A 25,899-nucleotide genomic window follows, 5' to 3' on the forward strand; every position below is an offset into this window, starting at 1 on the left:
GGATAAATAAATGCCCCTCTCAAGATAACACTTTTTCCATCAAAACGGTAGATCAACATCCCACATTGACTATATTCTTACCAAAAACGAAGACATAATTGATAAAACACAATTATGGACTCGACAGGCATAAACCTATCGACTCATATACCAGTTATCTGTACCCTTGCTGCAATTCCATCAAGGATCAAGAAGTTAAATGGTCCGAAAATTAAGGTGTCGCCAGAGGCAAAAAGGCTGCTAAATTTAAACAAACCAAAAACACAGAATTTGGGTTACAAAGGGGTTGCTCAAAAGGAAATATGACAAATCATACCTCATAGAACGAAAGGAAGCAAAATATACAATCCTCCGCATAGAAAGAGCCATAGAAAAAGATATTTTTTATCATCAACTTGAACAAAAAACTTCAAATAAAAAAAAAAATTCAAACTTATTTATAATAGAAATATGAGCAGGGAAAATTTAAATACTCCAGTTATTCATCATGAAAGTAAGGAAATATTAAGCTCTCCAGATGAACTGACAAAATTTTTGGCAAAATATTATGCACAATTAGCTACACCTCAAATTTCTAATGAATATAACAGAATATCTCAAAACATGACAGCTTCGTTGTTACATCGTTACAGAACTTGTCTAAAACAAGGCCAGTAGCATTGAGTTTAGTAAAAATGAAATTCTAGCTGCCATCAATAATCTATAGCGATAAAGCAGGAGATGAATATGGCTTATTCTCAGAACATCTTAAATTGGCAGGCTCGGAAATTATTCCGGTATTGAAATTGGTCGTCAACAGAATAATTACAGAAAAGAGAACTCCATGTAGAACACTTCAAAACTGGAATTATCACACCGGTATGTAAAAAAGGAAACAACAGTAGCCTGTTCGACAGCTAAAGAGGATTAACTGTTTCCTCAATATTAGGGAAAACATTTGAACATGCATTACTCAATACAATTATTAACAAATTTGGTAACCACTCATTTCAGCAATTTGGCTTCTCACAAGGATTATCTCCGTCTATGGCAGCTCAACTAATTTCGGAAGCATTTTCAAAACAGACGAAATAAATATGATATTTGGCAGCTCCATACGTGCCAACTTTTTCAAAATGCCCATGGGAGTTTGGCGTGCAAGATGGCTCTGATAGTCCTAATAAACCTTTGAGGGGGCCTTCAAATGTATTTTTATGTTGTTTTTTTGGCTTCTTCATTCTATTGCGAGATTATGGGCAATTTAATATTATAGACAAAGTTGCTCTTTTAAAATTTTCATTTGGGAGCTTTCATGGGAACAAGGGAAGATGGAAATTACAATATCAGATCAAGCTGCTCATCCCGGACTAACAAGATCCTCCAAAAATGAAAGTATGATAAACGTTGAAGAAAAAATAAGTTTTGCGAGAAGCTGAAGAAAAATTAAATCACAAAAATAATGAGAAAAATTTAATTGGAAATTCCATAATCACATAGCAAAATCAAATTACAAAACACATAAAAAACGAATGGACAAGAACTGTCATATTCCTGACTTTGTACAGGCATTTTCAAATGTAGAAAATGATGGATTAAACCTGGTTTTATAGCGCTAAACCTCTCACTTTGATGAAAGTCTCATCAAATTCCGTTATATTTACAATGACGCGAAAACTAAACAGGCATAATAAATAAAATAGTCAAAATATGGGCACAGCTGTCAGTATCGTGTAACAATTTTAAAAAGGAACAATTTATCAGAACACAAAAACATCTATCTACAAACTCATTCACAAAAAAAGTGCAAATTTCGACGAGGTAATATTTTGAAAAATGATGTCTTTGTTTAAAACATTTGAATGTGGCCCTCTATTCTATAGTATGGTAGCAACGATATTCCGAAATATATAATGGGAAAACATGAAGAGTTCCTTCAATTTTAACATTTCGGGTTATCCTTTGATAGAATCGTGCCAATGGTGTTACCAATTGAAAACATACACTTAGGTACTAAATAGTATGTTAAACATCAAACAACTGTTCCAATTTGTTGTTAAGATTAAATAACGATTTATTGACATTATTCATATAGCTGTGCATTCTATTCAAACATATTTTTCAGAACACATTGTCGTGAAAAAGTTGGCTGTCCTAATTATGGCCGTTGTAAATACTAAAAAATACACTTTAACTGAATTTATGTAAAATGTATAATAATACCTAATCTTTCGTATACGACCTAAAAACACTTTCATTTAGGAATAACTTTTTCAAAAAATGTCGCATTTTTATATAGTTACACCGCTGACCAATCAGTAACTCCAATGACACAAAAGTATTGCCATTGACATCACATTTCAAATTTTACTTTTATTAAGTACTGAACACAAAGGCTTAAGCCACGAACACCGAGCAAGAGGGGATATATTAATGGAACCCAATCAGAAAAGTTCGGATTGTTTATGGAAAGAACATCATCAATATATCTGAAAGTGAAATTAAATAATCTGGCTTCTTTGATCCCCTTGTTTTGACAAGTGTCTGAAGGAACTCCGATTCGTATGAAAATAAGAAAAGATCGACAAGAAAAGGCGCACAGTTTGTTCCCATAGGAATGCCGACAATTTGTTGGAAAAGTCTACCTACAAACTCAACAAATATGAAAACAGGCGTTCATGAAGCCAATGAACTGAACTCGTGTGTATCGGACAATATATACAGAATATATATATTGCCACGCCTCCTTTACAGCTTAGAGGTTCTTCCGCTAAATATAAAGAAACTAAAAGCACTTAGCGACTTCCGCTCAGCATTTCTGAGAAATATCAAATCTCTGCATGTCAGAACAACTTCAGTAGGATGTATGTGTTACTTGTTGCCCTCTCGCTCTAGACTAAGCTTCACAAACGTCAATTAAGTCTTTTTCACTGCATTCTTACATCAGAAAATCAAAACCTGAAAAAAAAATCACTACGACAATTTCAACTGCAGGTAAATTAGGGAACTTTTCTAGAAAGAACTGAATCTATTTTACATAAATATAACTCCTAGTATAGAGGAATTTTGGGAAAAACACACCAACTAAAATTAACTGGAAACACTAACCTGCATGATAAAATTTTGGCATGAAGGGATGAAAACAGAAATTTCTCAAAATCAACTCTTCATCGTATTGATATTAACTCAATAAATTGTGCAAAAAACTCATGCAGTTTGGAAGACAGCTCTGAATTTACTGGGAGAAACAAAAAGGGTAATAGTTAAAGCAAGAAATCAAGAAATCTTACTAGAATATACATGCTGTCAAGCAAATAAGGCAAAATTTCAAATAGAAAATGCTGACTCAATCTGTCCCATTTGCATGATTGAAGAAGAAAACCTCATCCACTTCATTTCAATATGTCCTGTCCTCGAAGGTATCCATATAATACATTATAAATTCATCAAGCAACTGAAAGTGGACAAAATTGGAAGCATTCAGTGGAATAGAAAGTTCCGTGCTTGAGACATTATATGCCAGTGGATAACAAACTGCAGGAAACTCACTGGAGAATATCTGCCTCATGATAAAGGGTGTGGTAGACATTTAAACTTCAGAGTAAAATCTCTGCATATAAAAATTGCAATGAGGAGAATCGTGTGGAAGCCTTATTATTTAAAACTTGTTACAGACGTAAATAAGACAAAACTAAAGTCGTGAAATTTTACCCAAAATCTGATTCTCAGATGACTAACGGCATGAAAACTAGCAGAATAAAAAATATTATACTGGATGATACGCCGCCCTGGATAAAAAGGTGCCAATCGGATGTTGTCAAGGACACAACAATATCGATTTTATCAGATGTCCCTAATATCATCTTCAATGATGTAATGAAAATGACACATGTGCAATCTTCTGAATCCTCATTGTACAATAAAAATTAAGACAAGTTAGTTTATATTCGGCCCTATTACTATTCAACTTTCAGATATTTTAGATTTCGACGAAAACAACCAATATTGCTCTATTTCCAAATGTACCATTAAAAATTGTAAAACCTGTTATATACTTATGTCTGATACCCACTTTCAAAGTAATTTAACCACCAAAAGTTGCAATACACACAGTCATGAGGATTTTAATTACACTGCTTCCAATATTGTGTACGGCATTGGATGTACTCTTTGTGGATTGATCTTCGTCGGGGAACTCGACAAAGACTCAATTTTAGAATGAATGATCATCGGTCTAATGTAAATGATCCTAATAACAACAAATTTGTCTATAAACATTTCAATCAGCCTGACCATTTTATTGTTTAAATAAAAGTCAGGATTATAGAGAAAATATATCATTCAACAATAACCCCATATTGAGTACACCATATCGATTACAGAGAGAAGTCTGTTTGATAAGAGAGTTTGGAACAGCAATTCCCTTTGGATGCAATGACAAAATTGATGGTGTATGTATTTTGTAGTACTGTCAATACATTACAATTATTTAATACTTCTGCTCGACGAAATTGAAGCCATGTTCACAGAAAATATATACCACCTGCTGTGCATACCGTTACAACGTTAACGTCTTTTTAAAACCTTTAGAAATTCATCATATCAGAACTAAATTATACTATATTCCATTGTCAAAACTTTCTTTACTATTTCAAGAGTCCCAAAATACTTCTGTTACTGATTCTAGTTCTGTTTTGTATAGATTAGTTGCAATAATCATGAGTATTGCTATTTTTTTAAGGTAGAATTCGCAAAAAAAGGTTTAGATACTGTAAATATCAGCAATATTTTCCAAAAGCGCGAACCAGACGAACCAGAACTAGACACTTTGTCTGAATGTATGAGAGCTATTCGATCATGAATTCAGAAGCGCATTCAAAAACTACGATGCAAAATGAGCACAAGAGTTACTAACCTTTCAAGAATCCAGATGTTGTGGATGCTTCATTTTCTTTGCATGACAAATATGCCATTATTCCAGCAGATAAAGCCTCCAATAGTATTGTCTTCATATGTAAAAACCATTATTTGCAATGTCTCACAACATAGTTTGGAATAAATAAAACTACACGTAACCCTACATATTCTTTAACAACATTTACCATTGCGAAATATTACAAAATCACAAATCTGGTCTTCTTTCTTTTGGTATCAACATCAAAGAAAACGAAGAAAATTTACCATCATTATACTGGATACCAAAACTACACAAAACTCCATTTAAAGAACGATACATAGCTGGGTCATCAACATGTTCATCTAAACATCTTTCTATAGTTCTGACTACAATTCTTTCTACAGTTAAAAATTGGCTATAAACATATTGTGATGATATATTCTACCAGTGGTTTTAACCAGATGTGGATTGAAAGACCGACTTCACCATCTCATTGAACGGAGCTTTTGCTATAAAAATGGGAATCGTAGATAGACATTTCTTGTTTTGGGTTAAAATAACTCATAGTGTGTGAAGAACCACACTGAATCTATCAGAAAATATACTGAAGATGATATTATCAAAATGCTGGACTTTTTGATCGACAATATATTTGTTGAGTTTGGAGGATTTATATTTCAACAGACAGTCGGTATTTCAATGGGTACTTATTGTGCACCCTTATTGGCCGATTTGTTTTTGTACTCGTATGAAGTAGAATTCCTTCAGAACCTTCTAAAAGACAAAAAGAAAAAGCACCTTGCAAAATTCTTTAATTTTACTTTCAAATAAATTGACGAGGTTCTATCATTCGATGACCCATATTTCAGCCAATACTTACATCTCATATATCTCAGTGAACTTGAAATTAAGGATACTACTGATACTAGAAGGACTGCTTGTTACCTTGATCTTTTCCTAAATATTGACACAAATGGACGACTTCACACGAAAGTCTATGATAAACGGGACAATATCAACTTCCCAATTATTAATTTCCCATTTCTCAGAAGTAACTAACCCTCTGCCCCTTCGTATGGTGTTTACATATCTCAACTGGTACGTTATTCTCGTGATTGTTCACACTATACGTACTTCATATATAGGAGTGTGCTCCTTACGCAGGAACTGCTTCAACAAAGTTATTAGGAGGACAGATTAAACATGACACTCCGCAAATTTTACAGACGCCATCACGAATTGGTTGATCCATACGATGTCTCTTTGTCCAGACTAACTAAGGACATTTTACCACGTGTTAAATTGTGGTTTGTCTTTACGTCGTCTGATCTTTTAATTACCGAACGTGAATTATTCCCGATTGTGACTGTTTTGCTGAGTGTGAATTCGCTTACTATAACAGAAGGACAAACGATAACAAAGTGACAGTCAAAAACATAAATCAAAAATAAATTGACAACACCATGGCTAAAAATGAAAAAGGCAAACAGACAAACAATAGTACACATGACACAACATAGAAAACCAAAGAATCAACCCCACGAACCCCACCAAAAACTAGAGGTGATATCAGGTGCTCCAGAAGGATAAGCAGATCCTGCTCCACATGTGGCACCCGTCGTGTTGCTTATATGATAACAAATCCGATAAATAGTCTAATTCGGTAGGTCACATTCATGAAAGGGAAGGGGATTGTAGTTACGACTTAAGGAACATATCCGATATCATTTGTGAAACGGTTATTCTATAACGGTCAACCAACTTGTGATGACGTCCGAAAATTAACGAAGAGATGATTTCAACTTCACCATTTGGAACTCTTGGTTTAATAGCTTCCTTGTGAGCAGCAACCCTCTATCTAGAAAATCATGACAGGAAATGCAAGCACGAGTATATCGTATCAATTGGGAGATATATACCAAGTATGCATGTGCTGCTGGAATGTTACTACTGAGAAATGGAAAGTTCACAATTGGAATGCTGAAATCATCTCTTTAGTCGTCAAGTTTTTTTTTCAACCGACCCTCATTGTCAATTTCTAGATTTAAGTCAAGATATGAGGCCGACTTAACTATATTTGTAGTATCCTATATTAGACGTGTCATGGTACTTTTCTATCCCAAATTCATGTATGTTGATGTTATATTTGTTATTCTCATCGGATTTTGTAAAATGTCTTATAACACGTATTATTAAACTATAATCCTGGTACCTTTGATAACTATTTATACCACTGGGTCGATGCCACTGGTGGTGGGCGTTTCGTCCCCGAGGGTATCACAAACCCAGTAGTCAGCACTTCAGTGTTGACATGAATATCAATTATATGGTCATTTTTGTAAATTTCCTGTTACAAAACTTTGAATTTTATCGAAAAACTAAGGATTTTCTTATCTCAGGAATAGAATACCTTAGCCGTATTTGGCACAATATTTTGGAATTTTAGGTCCTCAATGCTCTTCCACTTTGTACTTTTTTGGCTTTTTAACTCTATTTTGATCTGAGCGTCACTGATAAGTCTTATGTAGACGTAACGCCCACCTGACGTATTAAGTTATAATCCTGGTACTTGTGATAACTATTAACGTGTTTTCTGTTATATTCGTGTGATACGGGAAAGATAATTAATCCCCCCCTTCATTTATTAGATTTTAGTTTGGTTCAACGAAATTTATACGATATATTTGGTTTACAGTTTGATTCATAAGAAACACCGACATAGCTAGATAATACAATTTAAAATTATCTAATTACCAAAACAATTTGCTGTTAATAAGTATTGTAACTTTAATTGTTATTAATAAATGTAATATCAGTATTAATACAAATCTAATCTTAAATCAATCATCATTCTCTCTAATTTTTTGGAAATATTTTTACAAGTTCAAATGTGACGTCACTTTGTGTGTCTTTTTGGAATTTTAAATGTGACGTCACTTTGTGCGTTGAGGCTTTGGCTTACTCGGCTGTGTATTTTGATGTGCTGGATTAGGTTTTTTTATGTAATGTATCCGTGTTTATTCTGTATTTAGTCACCACTTCAGTTTTATCATATATATTTATTATACAGTCATTTTTTGATAAAATTTACTGTTTACAATAAACTCATCATATATACCAGGACTAAATCAAAGTATGAATTATTCTAAATAATAAGGATATTCTTATCCCAGGCAGGAAAGCCTATCCGTATTAGGGACAGCGTTTTGGAACTTTTGGTGCTCAGTGCTCTTCAACTTTGTACTTGTTTTGGCTTTTGAACTTTTTACATCCGAGCGTCACTCGTTACTTGTGACGAAACGCACGTTTGGTGTATTAAATTAAAAACCTGGTACCTTTTGTAAGCTATAATTCGTGTGTTTATCTGTCCTATATGTTCTCCCATTTATTTGTATTGTAGTCTTGTCATGTAATGTTGTCATTTTAATGTTATATTTAACATTGCCATAAAATCGGGAGGTTTAGCATGCGACAAAACCAGGTTCAACTCACCATTTTGTTCTTGTACCAAGTCAGAAAAATGGCCATTATTAAATTATAGTTCGTTTCTGTGTGTGTTACATTTTAATGTTGTGTTTTTGCTCTGTCGTTAATCTCCTCTTTTTTATGCGTTTCCCTCAGTTTTTGGTTTGTAACCCGGAATTGTTTTGTTTTTATCTCTGTCGATTAATGAGTTTCGAACAGCGGTATACTACTGTTTCCTTTATTTATATACCATAAACAATAGGTCAACTATACTGACTGAAATGTGTTTCATACCATGACCTCATTGTTATGGATACATTCAACTGTCAATGTAAAGTTTTCATGGTTTGGTCTGTTTTATTATAATCCTGGTACTTTTGATAACTATTATTGATACAATAAGCAATTGGTCAACTATGGTTTGTATATGAATTGATAGTCAGGTTTAAATGTTTGTATAGCAGATTTATATCTGACCTTGATGTCAATGCCACCACGTATCAATGATAATGATATTTTATGTGGTAATGTATTTCAACCCATTTTCTTTAAGACCATCAAAGAATCAATCATGGTCAACAAAACAGGCTTGAAAAGTACATGGATGCGCTCGTCTTTATCAAAAAGTACATATGAACCCCATTAAAAAAGCACTGAAGTCCAATGTTAAGGTACACTGCTTTTGCTTCTGACAATTGTCATAATACTGAATCGTAGATGTTTCTTGTCTAATACTTTTAGAACGTACTTATTAATCATATTTCTCAATCCCTAAGAAATGAATAAAGCCAATATAAACAATATGACGTACACTGTTAATTCCTCACAAAATGTTTATTGAAAGTTTATCATGAATACCATAATAAGACCGTTATGCACTTGTTTGCAAAGTGGTTTAACAAGCAATAGAGAACATGTAACAAATTGAACAATTTTATTAATTTTATTTTGATGATGAAGATCTTATTCAAAAACAAGAAAGCGATAAATGGGATTGTTGGGTTTGATATATGCCTTTTTGTTCTTAGTTGTAAGATACTTGTTTGTTTTTATTGTGATTAAGATGCTTGTGGTACTTGTACATCCTGTCATTATTGTTTATGATATTCTCGTATTTTTGTCTTTCATTTTTGCTTATGTGTTTTTTCTATATGCCGTTTTGTGTTACTTCAATACAAATAGCGTGGCTCTGTTTTTATACACCCCGTTATTGTGCTATTGTAAAACTTGTTTGTTGCTTGTAGTTCATTTTAACTATGTGCTTTATCTAAATGCCTTTTTTAACATATAAATTTATGACGTGGTTCTGTACTTATACATCCCGTCTTTGTGTTATTGTACTATGGTAAATTTTTGTATTCTTGTCTTTAGTTTTTGCTAGTATGCTTGGTCTATATGCCATTTTGTGCTTCATTGTTACAGATTTGTTTGATTTGTTTTGTGATGTAAGATTGTAACACAATGTTGACTGCTATATTTTTGATATTTTGACCAATTAGTCTGTTTGTTTTGTTCACGCATCGTTGTCAATATAATAGAGTTTAATGTGACTGTCATACAAGTTAGAGGTTTAATTTTAAAATCAGGTTCAATCCACCATTTTCTACATAAGAAAAGGCATATACCAAGTCAGGAATAGGACAATTGTTATCCATTCGTTTGATGTGTTTAAGCTCTTGTTTTTTTAATTTGATTAGGGACTCTCCGTTTTGAATTTTCCACGGAATTCAGTATTTTTGTGATTTTACTTTTTATTACAGTCATCATATCAGCCCTCTATGTAAATGAATGGCCAAGGTAGATACAAGTATCTTGTTTAGGAATGGATACATCTTACTTCACAAAACTTCATTCATATTCAAACAACAAACTCTGAAACTGACATTATCAAGATGCTTGTTTTCCTGATCGACTATATATTTGTTAAGTTTGGGGGTCGTGTTTTTCAACAAACTATTGGGCATTCCCATGAATCAATTGTGCCCCTCTTCTTGCTGACTTGTTCCTTTATTCTTATGAGGCATATTTCATACAAGATCTTCTTAGGAAGAAAGAAAAGAAGTTAGCATTTACTTAATCTTTACTGTTCGCTATATAGAGGATATTCTCTCACTAAACGATTCAGAATTTGGTGACTATGTTGAATGCATCTATCCCATCGTACTAGAGATACAACAGTTACAGTTAAGTCTGTCTTACAACTTGACTTACATTTAGAAATGACAATGAGGGTCGGTTGAAAACAACACTCTACGACAAAGGAGATGCTTTCTTCTTCCCAACTGTGAACTTCCCATGCCTATGTAGCAACACTCCAGCAGCGCCTGCATACGGAGTATATATCTCCGAATTGATACGATGTTATGTTTCCGGGTTTGTTTTTCTTATCATGATTTCCTTGATAAAAGGTTGTTGCTCACAAGGAAGCTATTAAACTAAGTGTTCCAAATGGAGACGTTGAAATCATCCTTTCGTAAATTTTACATATATTTTTATGTTCTAATTCGTTTCACCTAAACAAACATAACATATTTATCAAATAAATTACTGGAACTGTCACACGGACCATAAACTATGTTTATGTCATAAACAAGAAACAACGCTTATTGATATTTTTATATGTTGTGTCGTCATTCATTTATATTTAATGCTTTTCCCTCGGTTTTAGTTTTTTTCTATCAATTTATAAATTTTGAACATCGGTATACTACTGTTGCATTATTTACAGGTGCATGTGGTTGACCGTAATGGAATATCTGTTTCAGAGATGATATCTGATACTGTGGATTCATTAATATTCGTTGGATACCAATTTTCGTGGATTTCGTGGGTACAGAAGAACCACGAATTCAAATGTTAAACAAAATACAAATTTTGTCAAGGAATGAGTGTAGACTTTTCCAAAACCACGAAATTAAATATCCACGAATATGTAAGTTTTCCTCAAACCACGAAAATTGGTACCCACGAAAATAAATGAATCCACAGTATGTTATTTCTATCGTAACAACAATCTGTTTCCTTTTCACGAATGTGACCTACCTAATTAGACTATTAACCGGGTTTGTATTAACCATAACAACACGACGGGTGCCATATTTGGAGCAGGATCTCCTTACACTTCCGTAACACATAAGATCACCCACAGTTTTAGTGTCGATCGTGTTGCTTAGTCTTTAGTTTTCTATGTTGTGTCATGTGTACTTAACAATTATTCTAATTGGTAGTACTTAAGAGTTGTAAAGTTTTTGTTGCACTTCAATGTTTCTGTTGATCCGGTTGTTTCCCCTTATTGTTGATGTGTTTCCTTCGGATTTGTTTTCTCTCAATCGATTTATTAAATTTGAACAACAGTATACTACTTTTGCCTTATTTTATATCTATCTATCTTTATTTCATTTATTTAATGTTCGTAAATATTTTTCCGAATTATCTTATGCATATAATGATTTTATTTTTATAAACACGACACATCCCTTTAATCGTCTGTAGTGAATGAGGAGTTCATTAACAATAAACCATATTTGTAGCAGAGAGGAATTTTGTATATATATATATATATATATATACATGTATTTTTTTCCATTAAGAAACAGTAATATAATCCAAATAAAATTGAGAATGGAAATGGGGAATGTGTAAAAGAGATTACAACCCGACCAAACAGCAGACAACAGCCGATGACCACCAATATGTTCAAATGAAGTTTATGGCTTATATCTAAAAAAAAACTAAAGCTTTTAGAGCAACTCTGACATTGGGTTAAATTGTCCATTTGGTCAAGATCTATCAGCCCTGACGAATAGACGAATCGAACAACCCATTGTTAGGTTGCTACCACTAAATTGGTAGTTTTAAGGAAATTTTTCAGTTTTTGTTATTATCTTTAATATTATTATAGATAGATATAAACTGTAAACAGCAATAATGATCAGCGAAGTAAGATCTACAAAAAGGTTTATTACCAAAATTGTCAATAGTGAGTTATAGTTCTTCAAATACAGTTTTGAACAATTCAATCATCAAGTTTACTAACATTTAAAAAACTTAGAGATACCCTGAAACTACTGGGCCAGATACCTTCAAACGTTAACTTATGATGCCTAGTATATAAATTGTATTTTTGATCCATCGACAAACATGCCCACCATGGCTAAAAAAAAGAACATAGGGGTCAAATGCAGTTTTTAGCTTAAATCTCAGAAACTGTAGCATTTAGAGCAAATCTGAAACGGTCAAGATCTATTAGCCCGGAAATTTTCAGACGAACCAAACAAATCATTTTTTTGGTTTCTGCCACTAAACTGATTATTAAGAGGGAGCCATGGTATAGTGTTTAAGGCATCGGATTACTTACATAAAGGTTCCTGGTTCGCGGAGAAAATTTTCAGGGACTGATTTTTCGGCTCTTTCTCGACAACATTTAAGAGTATGGTCTTGAGAAACGATGACATTATACGTCGGAATGGGACGATATATGGCTGACCCGTTCAAAGAGAGATCCATGTCTCTTGCACGTTAAAGACACCCTTGTAGATTTCGAAAAATTGTAGCCTAATATGCCGCTACAAGGCAGCACTGGCACCCGCAAAGTAGACATGGTAGAAAGAGATTAATATAAGTTGTTATAACTTGTTGCCCAATCCACTATAAATAAATATGTTTGAACTAAATTGATTATTTAAAGGAATGTTTGCAGTTTTTGGTTATTATCTTGAATATTATTAAAAAAAGATAAACTGTAAGCGGCAAAATTGTTCAGTAAGATCTGCAAAACAGTTTATATTATGTTGTCATTTCAATGTTATATTTAACTTTGCCATTAAAGTGCGAGGTTTGGCATGCCACAAAACCAGGTTCAACCCACCACTTTTATTACCCTTTAAAAGTGTCCTTTACCAAGTCAGGAAGATGGTAATTGTTATATTATTGTTCGTTTCTATGTGTGTTGCATTTTAACGGTGAGTCTTTTGTGTTTTCTCTTATTTTTGAGATATTGAGATAAGACGTGGCACGGTACTTGTCTATCCCAAATTAATGTGTATTTGGTTTTCATGTTATATTTGTTATTCTCGTGGTGTTTTGTCTGATGCTTGGTCCGTTTCTGTGTGTGTTGCGTTTCGGTGTTGTGTCGTTGTTCTCCTCTTATATTTAATGCGTTTCCCTCGGTTTTAGTTTGTTACCCCGATTTTGTTTTTTGTCCATGGATTTATGAGTTTTGAACAGCGGTATACTACTGTTGCCTTTATTTATAGGACCAAAATTGTTAATTAACCGCTTAAGGAGTTATTGTCTCTTCAGAGCCTCTTGTTTATTAACCCAATAAAGGACCAATTGAGGGCATGACTACAAACATAAAGGTATATCAATCAGTGACCATTACAGTACATAGATACATGTACCTTCTGTATGTAAAATCAGCAAAAGTTGTGATAAAAAAACTTTCGTTATCTCAAATTGAACACAATTTTAAACAAATTTTACATTGAATATCATATTTTTTTCAATATGTATCAAGCGAGACATACACATATAAAGTGGCTAGTAAATTGATATAGGATTAGAAAAGAGCATACGTCCATTTTAAATTAGTTTATACTGCACTCGTTCTATTTGAGCAGTCAAAATGCGTTGACCGTATATTTCTATTTCATATACAGTCACTGACCTGCTATCACTTTTCCTCATGAATACTTATATAGAAATTGCCGAAATTATTACAATTAATTATTCATACGACCTATTCAACCTGTTTTTGTTCCCAATGTATGCGTTTCCCTCGATTTGGATTTTTTTGTCCATGGATTTACGAGTTTTGAACAGCGGTATACTACTGTTGCCTTTGATTATATACAACGACTCAAACTTAGTTATTTTGCATTTTTTTTTACAAATAAACATATTTCACTTGTAAATATTTTTGGTAGGCAAACTACAAATCTGACATTATGATTTACGCTTATTGTTGATATTTTAGTTTGTTCTCAAACAAATTCGTTCTCCCATCGATTGCGGGTTTCAACTGGTAATGTACATTTCATTGTGTTGTATACTTCTCCGCCTGCGTGATATGAGGCCTTTTCATAAAAGGGGGAAGTTTTACAATATTTAAATCAAAGAACAACATTTACACATTAAACAACAATTGAAAATGTTTTTTTTTTTTTTTAGATTGCAGTATAAAGACAATGCACTATTATTGTCTATATACCATATTCATTTTGTATCCTCAGCAATTTGATTTAAAAATTTCCCAAAATAATCTTCAAATGCTTGTTCATCAAAAACATTCAAATGCATGACAATTCTAAAACAAATAGTTTCCGCATTGAGAAGAAATCAATATAAAAAAAACAACATTACGTAAGATAAAATTCTGTAAATACGTATTAACAATCACTAATGTAACTTCTAAAATATGTCAGTTTATCAATGAACTCTAAATACAAGGACTTTTTCTCCCCATTCATTGGCAACATAAAATTTAGTGTAATCCTGGTTGAAGCAGATTGCGATGGGTTGTTTTATCCCGTGTTGACTAGCCAGTGGAATGTCAAGAACCTTTCCTTCCTCTGTCAATCTGTGTATAGTGTTGGATCCCTTTCCACTGACGTAAATGTTACCAAAGTCATCAGAGCATACGTCACTAGGCACTTCTATTTTAGGTATAACTATTTTGCTGCGGTGAGGACTGAAATTCTGATCTAGATTCCCCTTAATTATGTAATCCTTACCACTTTTACAATAAATAATATTATTGTTGGACAACATATGAAACTTTGCAACCAAACTGTCAAAAGCTATAGTCTTTGTCATAATATATGATTCAGTATCTTCTGTGGAAAGGTTCCTTGAAAAAAAAAAACGATCGTTATTAAAGACAGAGGTTTATCATGACGTTTAATTTAAAATATAAAAATAAATACAAATGCACTTGTTTGTCACTCATGTTAAGATGTTCAGTGATCATTTATCGTCCAATCAGTACAAATGTTTTTGTATATGTGTAACTAATTATAAATTTATTGCAATTCTTCTAATACTATAAGCACAGTTGTTATGCTAATTTCAAAAATATATTCGGCAAACTACGTAATATATGAGCAGTATTTGAATGCACGTTACAACGTGTTACCACCACGCACTCTGAAGGACTCTGTCATCTAGGTTAAATATATATGTATTAAGTACAGAAGGTATTATTAATGTTTATTCTAATATGACGTGCTTCTTTCGCTTTGTAAACAACACCGTGTGAAAATTCTCGATATATCTATACTTAGCGCAGACTCAGAGATATACATTATAATGGATGTTACAATATACCTCCCACGTAAATCCACATGTATTTGAACCTACATTGCAAACGCTTTGCCAATTTTATTGTATTACTAATTTTAAAAAACAAACGGCATTATAGAACTTTTATTCTTATTCAGATGCATGATAAAAAGAATTAATGTATTGCAAATAAAAAACCTTCTGCTGTTGTGTTTTTTTATTTTGGTCGGGTTGTTGTCTCTTTGACACATTCCCCATTTCCATTCTCAATTTTATTGTTTATTTCCTAAAAATAGTAACACTGTATATTTTGTGCAATGTCAATTTCATCATGGAACACTTTCTCTACAATCAGGGGTTCATTAAGGGATGCAAATAAGCTTGATATTTATGTTACGATTTAAAAAAAATATCAATATACTAATTTAAGTTGCAGTATAAAAACAATCTTTAGTCAATATCACAAAATTAAAAAAAAATTGAAACCAACGAAGTTCGTATAATATTGTATAAAAATGAAATTCTGAGGTTTTTTATTCTATTGCATTTGATTTCAGCGAGTCAACATGGCAGCTCCTTTTTTACGAAATGGCAATTTTGGATTTGACGGTAGCTTACGAGAAAACATGTAATTTAAAAATCGGAAATATTGGGTTTGAGAATTAAACATATTTTTTTCTAGCGGTTATTAACGAAATAATTAATGCAAGTTAAAGATGTATGAGAATATTTGAGCTTATCTAACAAGGAGTAAAAAAGAACAGCTCCACACACGACACATTAACCCTCGCTTCAGTATTTAAATTAACTTATTTGTCCTATTAGAATCGAAATAATTCATGGAAGCCATAGATTTGTTGTAAATTTACACATGGCCTGGGCCGTGATATTCTTTAATTTTATCCCTCGCTAACGCTCAGGATAAAATTCGAATATCACGGCCCAGGCCATGTGTAAATTTCCAACAAATCTATGGCTTCCATGAATTATTTCTTAATTAATAACACAGCATCAAAAAAATGTGATGTCGACAACACGTCGAAGTTTAACCTTAACGAATATGTGACTTATGGTGTTTTTTAAAAGTAAAATAACAAAAATACCGAACTGCGAGATAAACGGAATGTACCTTATCACATGTCAATACCAAAAGCTCAAACACAATAAACGAATGTGAATCTCCCACGAAATTTTAGTTTATTTGATCTCAAACGAGCTTGTACGTGAAACCAAGGAATTGTATATTTAACTATACAATTCCTTGGTGAAACTCACGTGAATTTCATGTCCAATGTTCAAATCACATGATTTATTTTCCCCGTGAAATTCACCTGAATCTTTAAAATAATCAAATAATATGATCATGAAAAATACCATTTCTGGGTACAATTTACGTGAAACTCCAATAAAAATTTCACTTGAGGTTCACATGAACCTAAATTCACGTGAAATTAATATACAAATTTTGGCGGGAGTTTCATATAATATTATAAGCTCGCTTGAGGTGAATTTCACGTGAAATTTTTTTTACGTGAATTTCACTTCAGCAAAATTTGCCGGTGTACTTTTTTAAATATGTAGGATTCAAATCTATGGTGGGTTTCAGTCTTTCAGATCTATTGCAAGTTCCTGCAAATTCATAATCTTTTGTTAATATAATGTCATAAACGCCAAACAAATGACAAATATATGGCATTGTTTTGTTTTATCCAAATCTATGTCGGATTTGATACAACGTAATTTCCCTTCACACGACGTTCGAAGCTACCGCTTGTTTATATACAGAAGATAAGGAGAATGATAGTGTCAACGTATATTTTTTCCACCTAACAGAAGTTCCAGTGGAAACTTTATTATAAACAATGTCATAATACCTGTACCTGATGGAACAAATATTCTATGCTATTTATTCCTTTAGGAACAACTACTGTAATATTTATTCCTGTGGAGGTAATATTCCAGAATATTTTTTTCCATTTGGAACTTATATTATGAAGGCACTTTTATTCCGTGACAACAGGAAAGCAATTTATAAATTGTAACACCTAATCTTTCTTGAAATCAAGGAATTGTATATTTACAATTCCTTGTTGAAATTAGGACAAAATAATTATGTCAAAGATTTCTAAAGATTTCTAGAAATAAATATTATTTTCCGCTATAAATATGTCGAACAACTGTACCGTTTGAGAAATGATGATTTATTTTTATAGAAAGTCGCGTGTTTAAGGCGATTAATTCTTTACATGAAGTAAATCGTCATCAGTCAAAAAAGGTTTACATTATTTAGCGCTCAAATATATAAAAGTTTGAAAATATCATCACCTTAAATTATTTTAAGAGTACACAGGCTTAAGAAGACCAAGCAAAGATATTTTACTTATGAGTGTTTTAAAATAACCTTAGATTACATTAATTTGTTCAATAAATGAAAAAAAGTATGTGGTGTTTGCTTATCTTGTATGTTAATTCATTATAGAGTTGTAAATCGGTGACCGTGTGTTAAGTTTTTAATGTGTACTCTCTGTACTTAAAATACAGTAGAAGACGAGTTTTATTTCATTTAACAGTGTGATTGTTATAATGAAATACTGAGGAGAGATTACATCGAGCCATATGAGTTGATGCGTCCATCGTCATTAATTTAAAGCTTGTGCAGTTGTTGTTTGCAAAAAATGTAATATGTCACCTTTGTAAACTTCTTTTCCTTGCATTTAAACGTAGAACAGACATGTTAGTAACCAAAACCTTATATTATTCTTCTCTTATGTATTCATTTATCAGTTATGTATGCATTCTGTATTAATCAGTGCTTTGATTAATGCTTCCATGTCTATTAACACTATACAAATTTAAGCAGTATTTATTTCTGAATGAATCTAGATGAAATCTCATTTTAATATGCGTAAGGTGTCCTAAATACACTGAAAGATAAAGCTGTAAACAATCTTTTTATTTAGGTATTAGTCAAGGCTCCGTGCCGTTTACGGTCGTTCTTTGACCTATAACTGTTTACTTTTTACACACTGTGAATTGGATGGAGAGTTGTCTCATTGACACTCATATCATATCTTCTCATTTCTATTTAGATAAAAGTGAGAATAGAAATAGGAGATGAGTCGAAGAGACAATAACCTAACAAAGAGCAGATAACAGCCGAAGGCCACCAATGGGTCTTCAATGCAGCGAAAAAATACCGCTACCGGAGGCGTACTTCAACTTGCCACTAAAAAATGTGCATAATACTAGCTCAGTGATTATGGACGTCATACTAAACTCCGAAATATATAAAAGAAACTAGAATTAAAATCAAACAAGATCAACAAAGGTCAAAGGCTCCTGACTTGGGACAGGTGCTAAAATGCGGCGTGGTTAAACAGTTTGTTTTATCGCTTTAAACAACAAAAGAAATAACAAACGCACAACAATACGGACAGTGAAACCAGACCTCAATTATACTGATTGAAAGATTATGTCTTCATCATATAAATATCAAGCACAATTCCTCCTATTAGGGGTTTGGTATTATACCATCACAAAATATAGGAAAAGAACATAACCCGCATCATGCCAGGAACTTTAGAATAAATGTGTTTATTTTTTATGAAAAGACCCTATAGGTGAATCATATAAAATCAAAAAATATTACAGCCAAAATATGTAATCTTTCATGATTTGACAACTATATTCCTTTTTGATTAGTCTGTGTAAAGGTTTTGTTAGCTTTTGAGGTGAATGCTGACATATTTGTGCTTTGTTAAGAATTTAACCATAAAAGATTGGATGTGAAATACCTGAACGTATAAGATGTCTGCATGTTGATAACATTTAGTAACTGTTTTGACTAGTTTGTGATACCAAAAACCCTGGTGTAATAATTTTTCAGTTATATATACATACATTTCTCTCACTAAAATCTAATACGCTGCTACATACACGAGCAAATCGTACAAGCATATTTAGCTAATTTAGCTAGGAGAAAAGCAAAATGATGTATACTGTCTTACGTTTGGTAAGGACCAATTTTGAATGCATACGATGCACCTTTTGAAATAGAAGTAACCATACAATATTCTTTATCATCATCTTGAGCACAGAACTGTGACGCGCTTTCGTCTAATGTTTCGCTAGGTGGTAAACGAGACAGACACAATACGGAATTATTGCAATCAGGACATGGTATTTTCATTAAAACAACCATCAGTTCTGGGTCTACTTGCAAAACAGATCTTGCATTAGGCAAAGTCACATATCCGATATTACTCCAAGTGATAGCAACATCGTATGGTTCACTTTCTGTTGGCAGACTATTTATAAAATTTCCACGTGAATCTACCAAAACCAGATTCTTCCTCAAATAATCACAAAGAAGTATACATTTGTTTCTCTTTCCTGAAGCTGCCATCCCAGTTATTCTTCCAAAGTCGTGCTCAAATGATACCATGAGTTCAAAACTGTGTCTAACATCACCAGGTATTGCTAAAGCCTGAGCCATCTGTTAAAAAACGTGAAATTTATGCTGTCTGTGTGTTTAAATCACATACTTGGTGACTATCAAATGTTGAGATAAACAAAAAATTGGAATGGTACTCGCAAAGCGTTTTTTTTGTTTGTGTTTTTTGTTGTGTTTTCGTTCGGATATGAGGGAGAATGACATCGGTAAAAGGGCTTAAAGGCCGTGTCCTCCACATATTCTAGTCGAACAATGGAGAGACAAGTTACACCCAGATCTCAGCTGTTGGTCTCCTCTGATCTTTACTATGTATTGACTACAAAGTTATAAAAAGATCCTGTCTTTTCACCTCCGCTTACAGTAATTGTTCTGTTAGTAATATTTCTGGTTTTAAGATTATTTCCTGATTATTCATGTGTTTCTTTGTCTAATATGTTCTCCTATTTATTTGTATTGTATTCCTGTAATATTATGTTGTCATTTTAATGTTATATTTCAAAATAGCCTTGGCTCACACCGAATAGCAAGCTAGTAAAGAAAGACCCCAAAAATTACTATTGTTAACCATTCAAACGGGAAAGCCAACAGTCTGATATAAAAAAAATAAAAAAGCGAGAAACGAGAAACACTTATGAACCACATCAAAAAACGACAACTACTGAACATCAGATTTCTGACTTGCGACAGATGCAAAAACATGCAAATGGTTTAAATGTTTTGATAGGTACCAAATTACGCTATAACCTGAAACAATAATGTAACAACACAACACAAAAAGACACACTATAAAATATCAATTGAAACGGCTTAACCCAATCAAAATGCATATTAACACTAGTGAACATACACTGAACGAATGAATTTGATCTATGAAACAATGTTAATACAACATCAATAAAATAAGCGGTGAATAGATAACAGTAGCTAACGCTGTGAGATGTTAAACAATTAAAAAAATACCAACAACTAAAAGCCGCAATAAACAATAATACACACAGGTAAATGAAAATAGTTTTGTGGTAAGGTATACAATTTAATGGAAAATGGAAATATTTTTTCGAAGAAGTGAAAAATTATCGTACAATGTAATAACAAACCCTTATCAAAGCTGATATATAGACGAAATATAAGCCTCAATATGTAAATATTGTGTTACATATTTGTTTTTCGTTCATTTTTTTACATAAATAAGGCCGTTAGTTTTCTCGTTTGAATTGTTTCACATTGTCTTATCGAGGCATTTTATAGCTGACTATGAGGTATGGGCTTTGCTCATTGTGGAAGGCCGTACGGTGACCTATAGTTGTTAATGTCTGTGTCATTTTGGTCTTTTGTGGATAGTTGTCTCATTGGCAATCATACCACATCTTCTATTTATATTGAATAACACAAAAACATTACAAATTTACAGGTCAAATTAACAAGAAGGTACGATTTGAGAGTACTCGCAGTTACTGAAAGCTAGTGAAAAGCTAACAAATGCATGATTGTCTGTCACCGTTTGCTGTGCGTACTTTCAAAGATACATGATAGTCCTACCCAAAGCGTTTGTGATAACAACTGTGACAAAAGGCATGTCACATGTTTCAGTAAGTGCCTTTTATTTTCATAGCATCGGGTCCGCCACTGAAAAACCGACATACTAAATTGTATAAATGACGTTTTACAGACGTCCGGTGGCAACCATTATAATAACTGGTGCATCCCCTGTACGTGACAATGGTCATCTTTAAACTTAAAATGTTGTAACTACACCCATCAAGTAGAAATACAGACTTGGAAAACACATAATTATAAAACACAACTAATATATGATTGTCATATCTAAATACGAACCTCATTCAGTCTTTTGTGTTATACTTCCTTCTTTATGATAAAGATTTCCCACGCATTGGTAATTTCTAACTTATACAGATATGCACGTAGTAAAAACATATGTGTTATCATTGTTATGTTATCTTAAATAAACATGTTCAAAAGTAGTTTATATAGTCACTTAGACTAATCAACAACAAAAAGGGACGGTATCAAAATGTTGAAATATTCTAAATTAAAACCGATCGAATTTCGCTTTACACTTAAACTTTAAACAGAAAAAAATGTAACAGCATTGAAGAGTAAATTTTTAGTTATGCCACGGTGAGCGAATCCGAGGGCTTTGAAATCATGAAAGGGTTGATTCCGTATATGAAAGTTCAAACTATGTTTGTGTTCTTCAAAATACGTTATATCTCCATTTGCCCTACTCTAATTAATTTCCTTATCTAAAAGTGTTGTGTTTTTTTGTTTATTATTCATTTTCCTTTTGCTGAATAATACTGTTGCGGAACTTTTATTGTACAATTTAGAAGAGATAAGTATTGCGTGAAAATGTATTACTAAGCTTTTGAAATAAATCCATGCAATCATTTTTTTTATTTTTTTTAAATTATGTTTAAGTAACAAAAATGATGACTTGGTTTCATGTACTTAAATAAAAAAAGGCTAATGTATATTTTAAAACATTTGATTTCCTTTTAACAGATTTGTATGCCCCACCTACAATAGCCACCTACGATAGTAGAGGGGCATTATGTTTTCTTGTCTGTGCGTCCGTTTGTCCGTGTGTTCGTTCGTCTGTTCCGCTTCAGGTAAAAGTTTTTGGTCAAGATAGTTTTGATGAAGTTGAAGTCCAATCAACTTGAAACTTAGTTCAAGTGTTCCCTATGGTATGGTCTTTCTAATGTTAATGCCAAATTACACTTTTTATCCTATTTTATGGTCCATTGCACATAGAAAATGATAGTGCGAGTGGGGCATCCGTGTACTTAGGACACATTTTTTTTTTTTTTTATATTTTACTATATATCTTTATGGTGTTTATATGATCTTATATATCTCTAAATCTTCAATTCGAAAGGACATCATTTGTAAAAACGATCGAAACATCTGATACAAACATTCAATTATACTTTTAGATATTTGGATAATAATAATAATAATAATAATAATAATAATAATAATAATAATAATAATAATAATAATAATAATAATAATAATAATTATAATAATAATGATAATAACTTATTTTATTAAAGTGTCACATATTATACTTGTCTCCAGATTTTTATACAGATTATATAATAAACATTGCACAATAATAAAATAAGACAAATACCCAGCCTAGTCTGTAGAAAGGCTTATGGACACTATATACAAATATATATTTATTGAACAAATACAAATTGAAAAACATATTAAAATGTTAAAAATGTTTAAAATTATCCGGATACTTCACATCATAAAAATAAATAAATAAGTAATTAAAAAAGAATATCTTTTAAAAAAAGAAATGACAAAATTAAGTATGTCGTAAAAAAAAATAAAAAAAAAATATTATATTGACTCTCAACAATGACGACTTCAGTATGTATACTAAAGAGATATATAATGTTAAACTATAGCTTAAATATAAAGCTAATACTAACAATGACCACTGTCTTTTCCTGGATCTTGATATCTATATCGTTAACGAGAAGCTTTATACCAATTTTATGATAAAAGAGATGATTTTCCAATTTTAGATGTTGACATTCCCTCGTCACCATCGATCTTATGGTGTTTATATGTTTATATGGTGCCAAAAAACATAAAATAAATATGTAATGCACTAATGTAACTGTTCAGACGTTACACGCGATGTTCGTTCATGTAAGCGTAACATAACGTCGCGAATATTTCGTAACGTTTAAATCAAAACTTCGACCGTCAGTGAAACGTTGGTTTTAAGCATGTGCGACAGTCTTGTAAGACTCCGCAAAATCGACGGTGCGTTTTAACTACTTATCGAAAATTGATGTACTTTAGATTTTTCAAAAGTTAAGAAAAATAACATTTTAAAAAATAATAAAATTCTACCATTATAAGAGCTCTGATAAGCAAACAATTGATGTAAATTTGAGTCGAGTTCGTTTTAACGTCTAAAAATGGCGGTGCGACAACCTTGTAAGCCTTTGAAAAATCGCTCATAAATTACCATATATCATTTTTCAGGATATTTGTCTTTAAATTCATAAAATTAAGCAAAATAACATTGATGTAGTAAATACAAATACTAACCTTTTCCCTTTTAGATAAATGTTTTTGATTCTCAAATTTGGAATACCAATTTTTTTTCTCCCGTGGGACAGATTTGCCCTTGTAGTATGGAACACTTTATTTTTTCTATGACGTCATCAAAACGTTATAAAAAATGCATAAAAAATTAAGGAACCTTTTTGTTAAATAATGGAAAAACCGTTTTTCAAAATATTAAATAGTTTAGACGAAAATCACAGTTTAGTGGTTACAATAAATGAAATATGTTACGCGGGACAGCCTAAAAATATCCGTTTTTCAAAACTGAAGCTTGTCGCATGCAGCATAAAACATAGTTTCAACAAATATTTTTCTTTTTTATTTAAAAAAAAAACATTTTTGTTCAAAATGCGTACAATAGCAATGAATATGATATCACAAAATAAAATATTTTGGACTTGCATCATGTCAACTACACCGATTTTCCAATGAGGTACGAACATCGCGCGTAACGTCTCATGATTTTGAGCATGTATATGTTATCGTGAAAGTGTCAGGGTTTTACATTTTTCATGATGAACTCTTTACATTAATTGTCTATGGTATGTTAAAATAAAATGGTTGGATGGATCTTAACAGCAGAAGACCAATAACGAGAAATTCCAAATCATACGGTATAAGGCGTTACTAAACATGTCAATAGTCCTAGGCCAGGATTTTATGAACGAAAGGCGTAATTACGGTTGCCCTGGTAGAGGGTCCATGGGGAATCTCAGAATCTCCATGGTTTCAACAATTTAGCATCAAATTATGAAGAAGCCAGAATAATAAATATCTCTCTATTGCTTTCTCTGAGCAGCACATAATACAAGACAAACACACACTGAAGTATAATGTTCGTTCGTAGGCTTTAATGTGGAATACATGATTGAATATGAAAAATTGACTTTATTGTACATCAGTGCTAAATTAAAGCAATCATGTCACTGTCTAGTTCCGATAGGTGGTATTTGGTACATGAATAAATATGGTGCTTGAACTTGATGGCAAAATGTAGGTCCGATGATGTGACTAAGTTACTAACTAATGGATATTGAAACAATACGATACTACCAAAGGCTATCCAGATTAGGAAGTAAAAATTCTAAACCAATTATACATGTTACTAGTATAAATGAAAATTAACGCAAAACCTCAAATGACTAAATATTACTGATTTGTAGGTTTCTTCTGTATAAATCACGAAACATTTATTTATTATTTGAAATATACCAAATTTTATTTAAAAATAAAATGTAACAAGTTTACTATCGCCTATTTTATATATATTTTTTAAACAATATAAAAACATACAGGAACAAATTTACTGTCAAATTTTAGAAAGACACCTTCTTATAACTAAACAAACAACCTAATAATTAACAAAAATAAAAAGTTGGCTAAATGAGAATACCTTATTTTTAAAAGTTGGATAAATGAGAAGACACCGTTTATATATCTGTATATATAGTACGCCGCTAGATTAAAACTGACGTGGAAAAGTAACATATGGCCACCGAAAGCTCTTTTTTTGAGAGCCCAGGTGGTCGTGTGGTCTAGCGGGACGGCTGCAGTGCAGGCGATTTGGTGTCACGATATCACAGTAGCATGGGTTCGAATCCCGGCGAGGGAAGAACCAAAAAAAAAATTTGCGAAAGCAAATTTACAGATCTAACATTGTTGGGTTGATGTTAAGACGAGTTGTATATATAAGGTTCGTTTTATTGTGTTT

General features: G+C 32.3%; 1 protein-coding gene across 1 annotated transcript; it reads right to left on the reverse strand.

The window, feature by feature from the left end:
• Positions 1-14,498: 14,498 nt before the first annotated feature.
• Positions 14,499-21,978, reverse strand: LOC134726924 (uncharacterized). Its single transcript, XM_063591320.1, has 3 exons — positions 21,909-21,978; positions 19,627-20,114; positions 14,499-15,188 (listed from the first exon to the last, which is right to left on the reverse strand). The coding sequence occupies exons 2-3, from the start codon at positions 20,112-20,114 to the stop codon at positions 14,768-14,770; spliced, it is 909 nt and encodes a 302-aa protein (XP_063447390.1). The 5' UTR covers positions 21,909-21,978; the 3' UTR covers positions 14,499-14,767.
• Between the last annotated feature and the right edge of the window lie 3,921 nt (positions 21,979-25,899).

This window comes from Mytilus trossulus, chromosome 7 (assembly GCF_036588685.1).
Source record: "Mytilus trossulus isolate FHL-02 chromosome 7, PNRI_Mtr1.1.1.hap1, whole genome shotgun sequence".
Classification (NCBI taxonomy): domain Eukaryota; kingdom Metazoa; phylum Mollusca; class Bivalvia; order Mytilida; family Mytilidae; genus Mytilus; species Mytilus trossulus.

Excerpts from the sequence above, each read along its gene's own strand:
- LOC134726924 (XM_063591320.1), bottom strand. The coding sequence starts at position 20,114 with ATGGCTCAGGCTTTAGCAATACCTGGTGATGTTAGACACAGTTTTGAA. Across the intron at positions 15,189-19,626 it reads AAAATTGGTCCTTACCAAAC|GAACCTTTCCACAGAAGATA; the intron begins GTAAGACAGTAT and ends TTTTTTTTCAAG.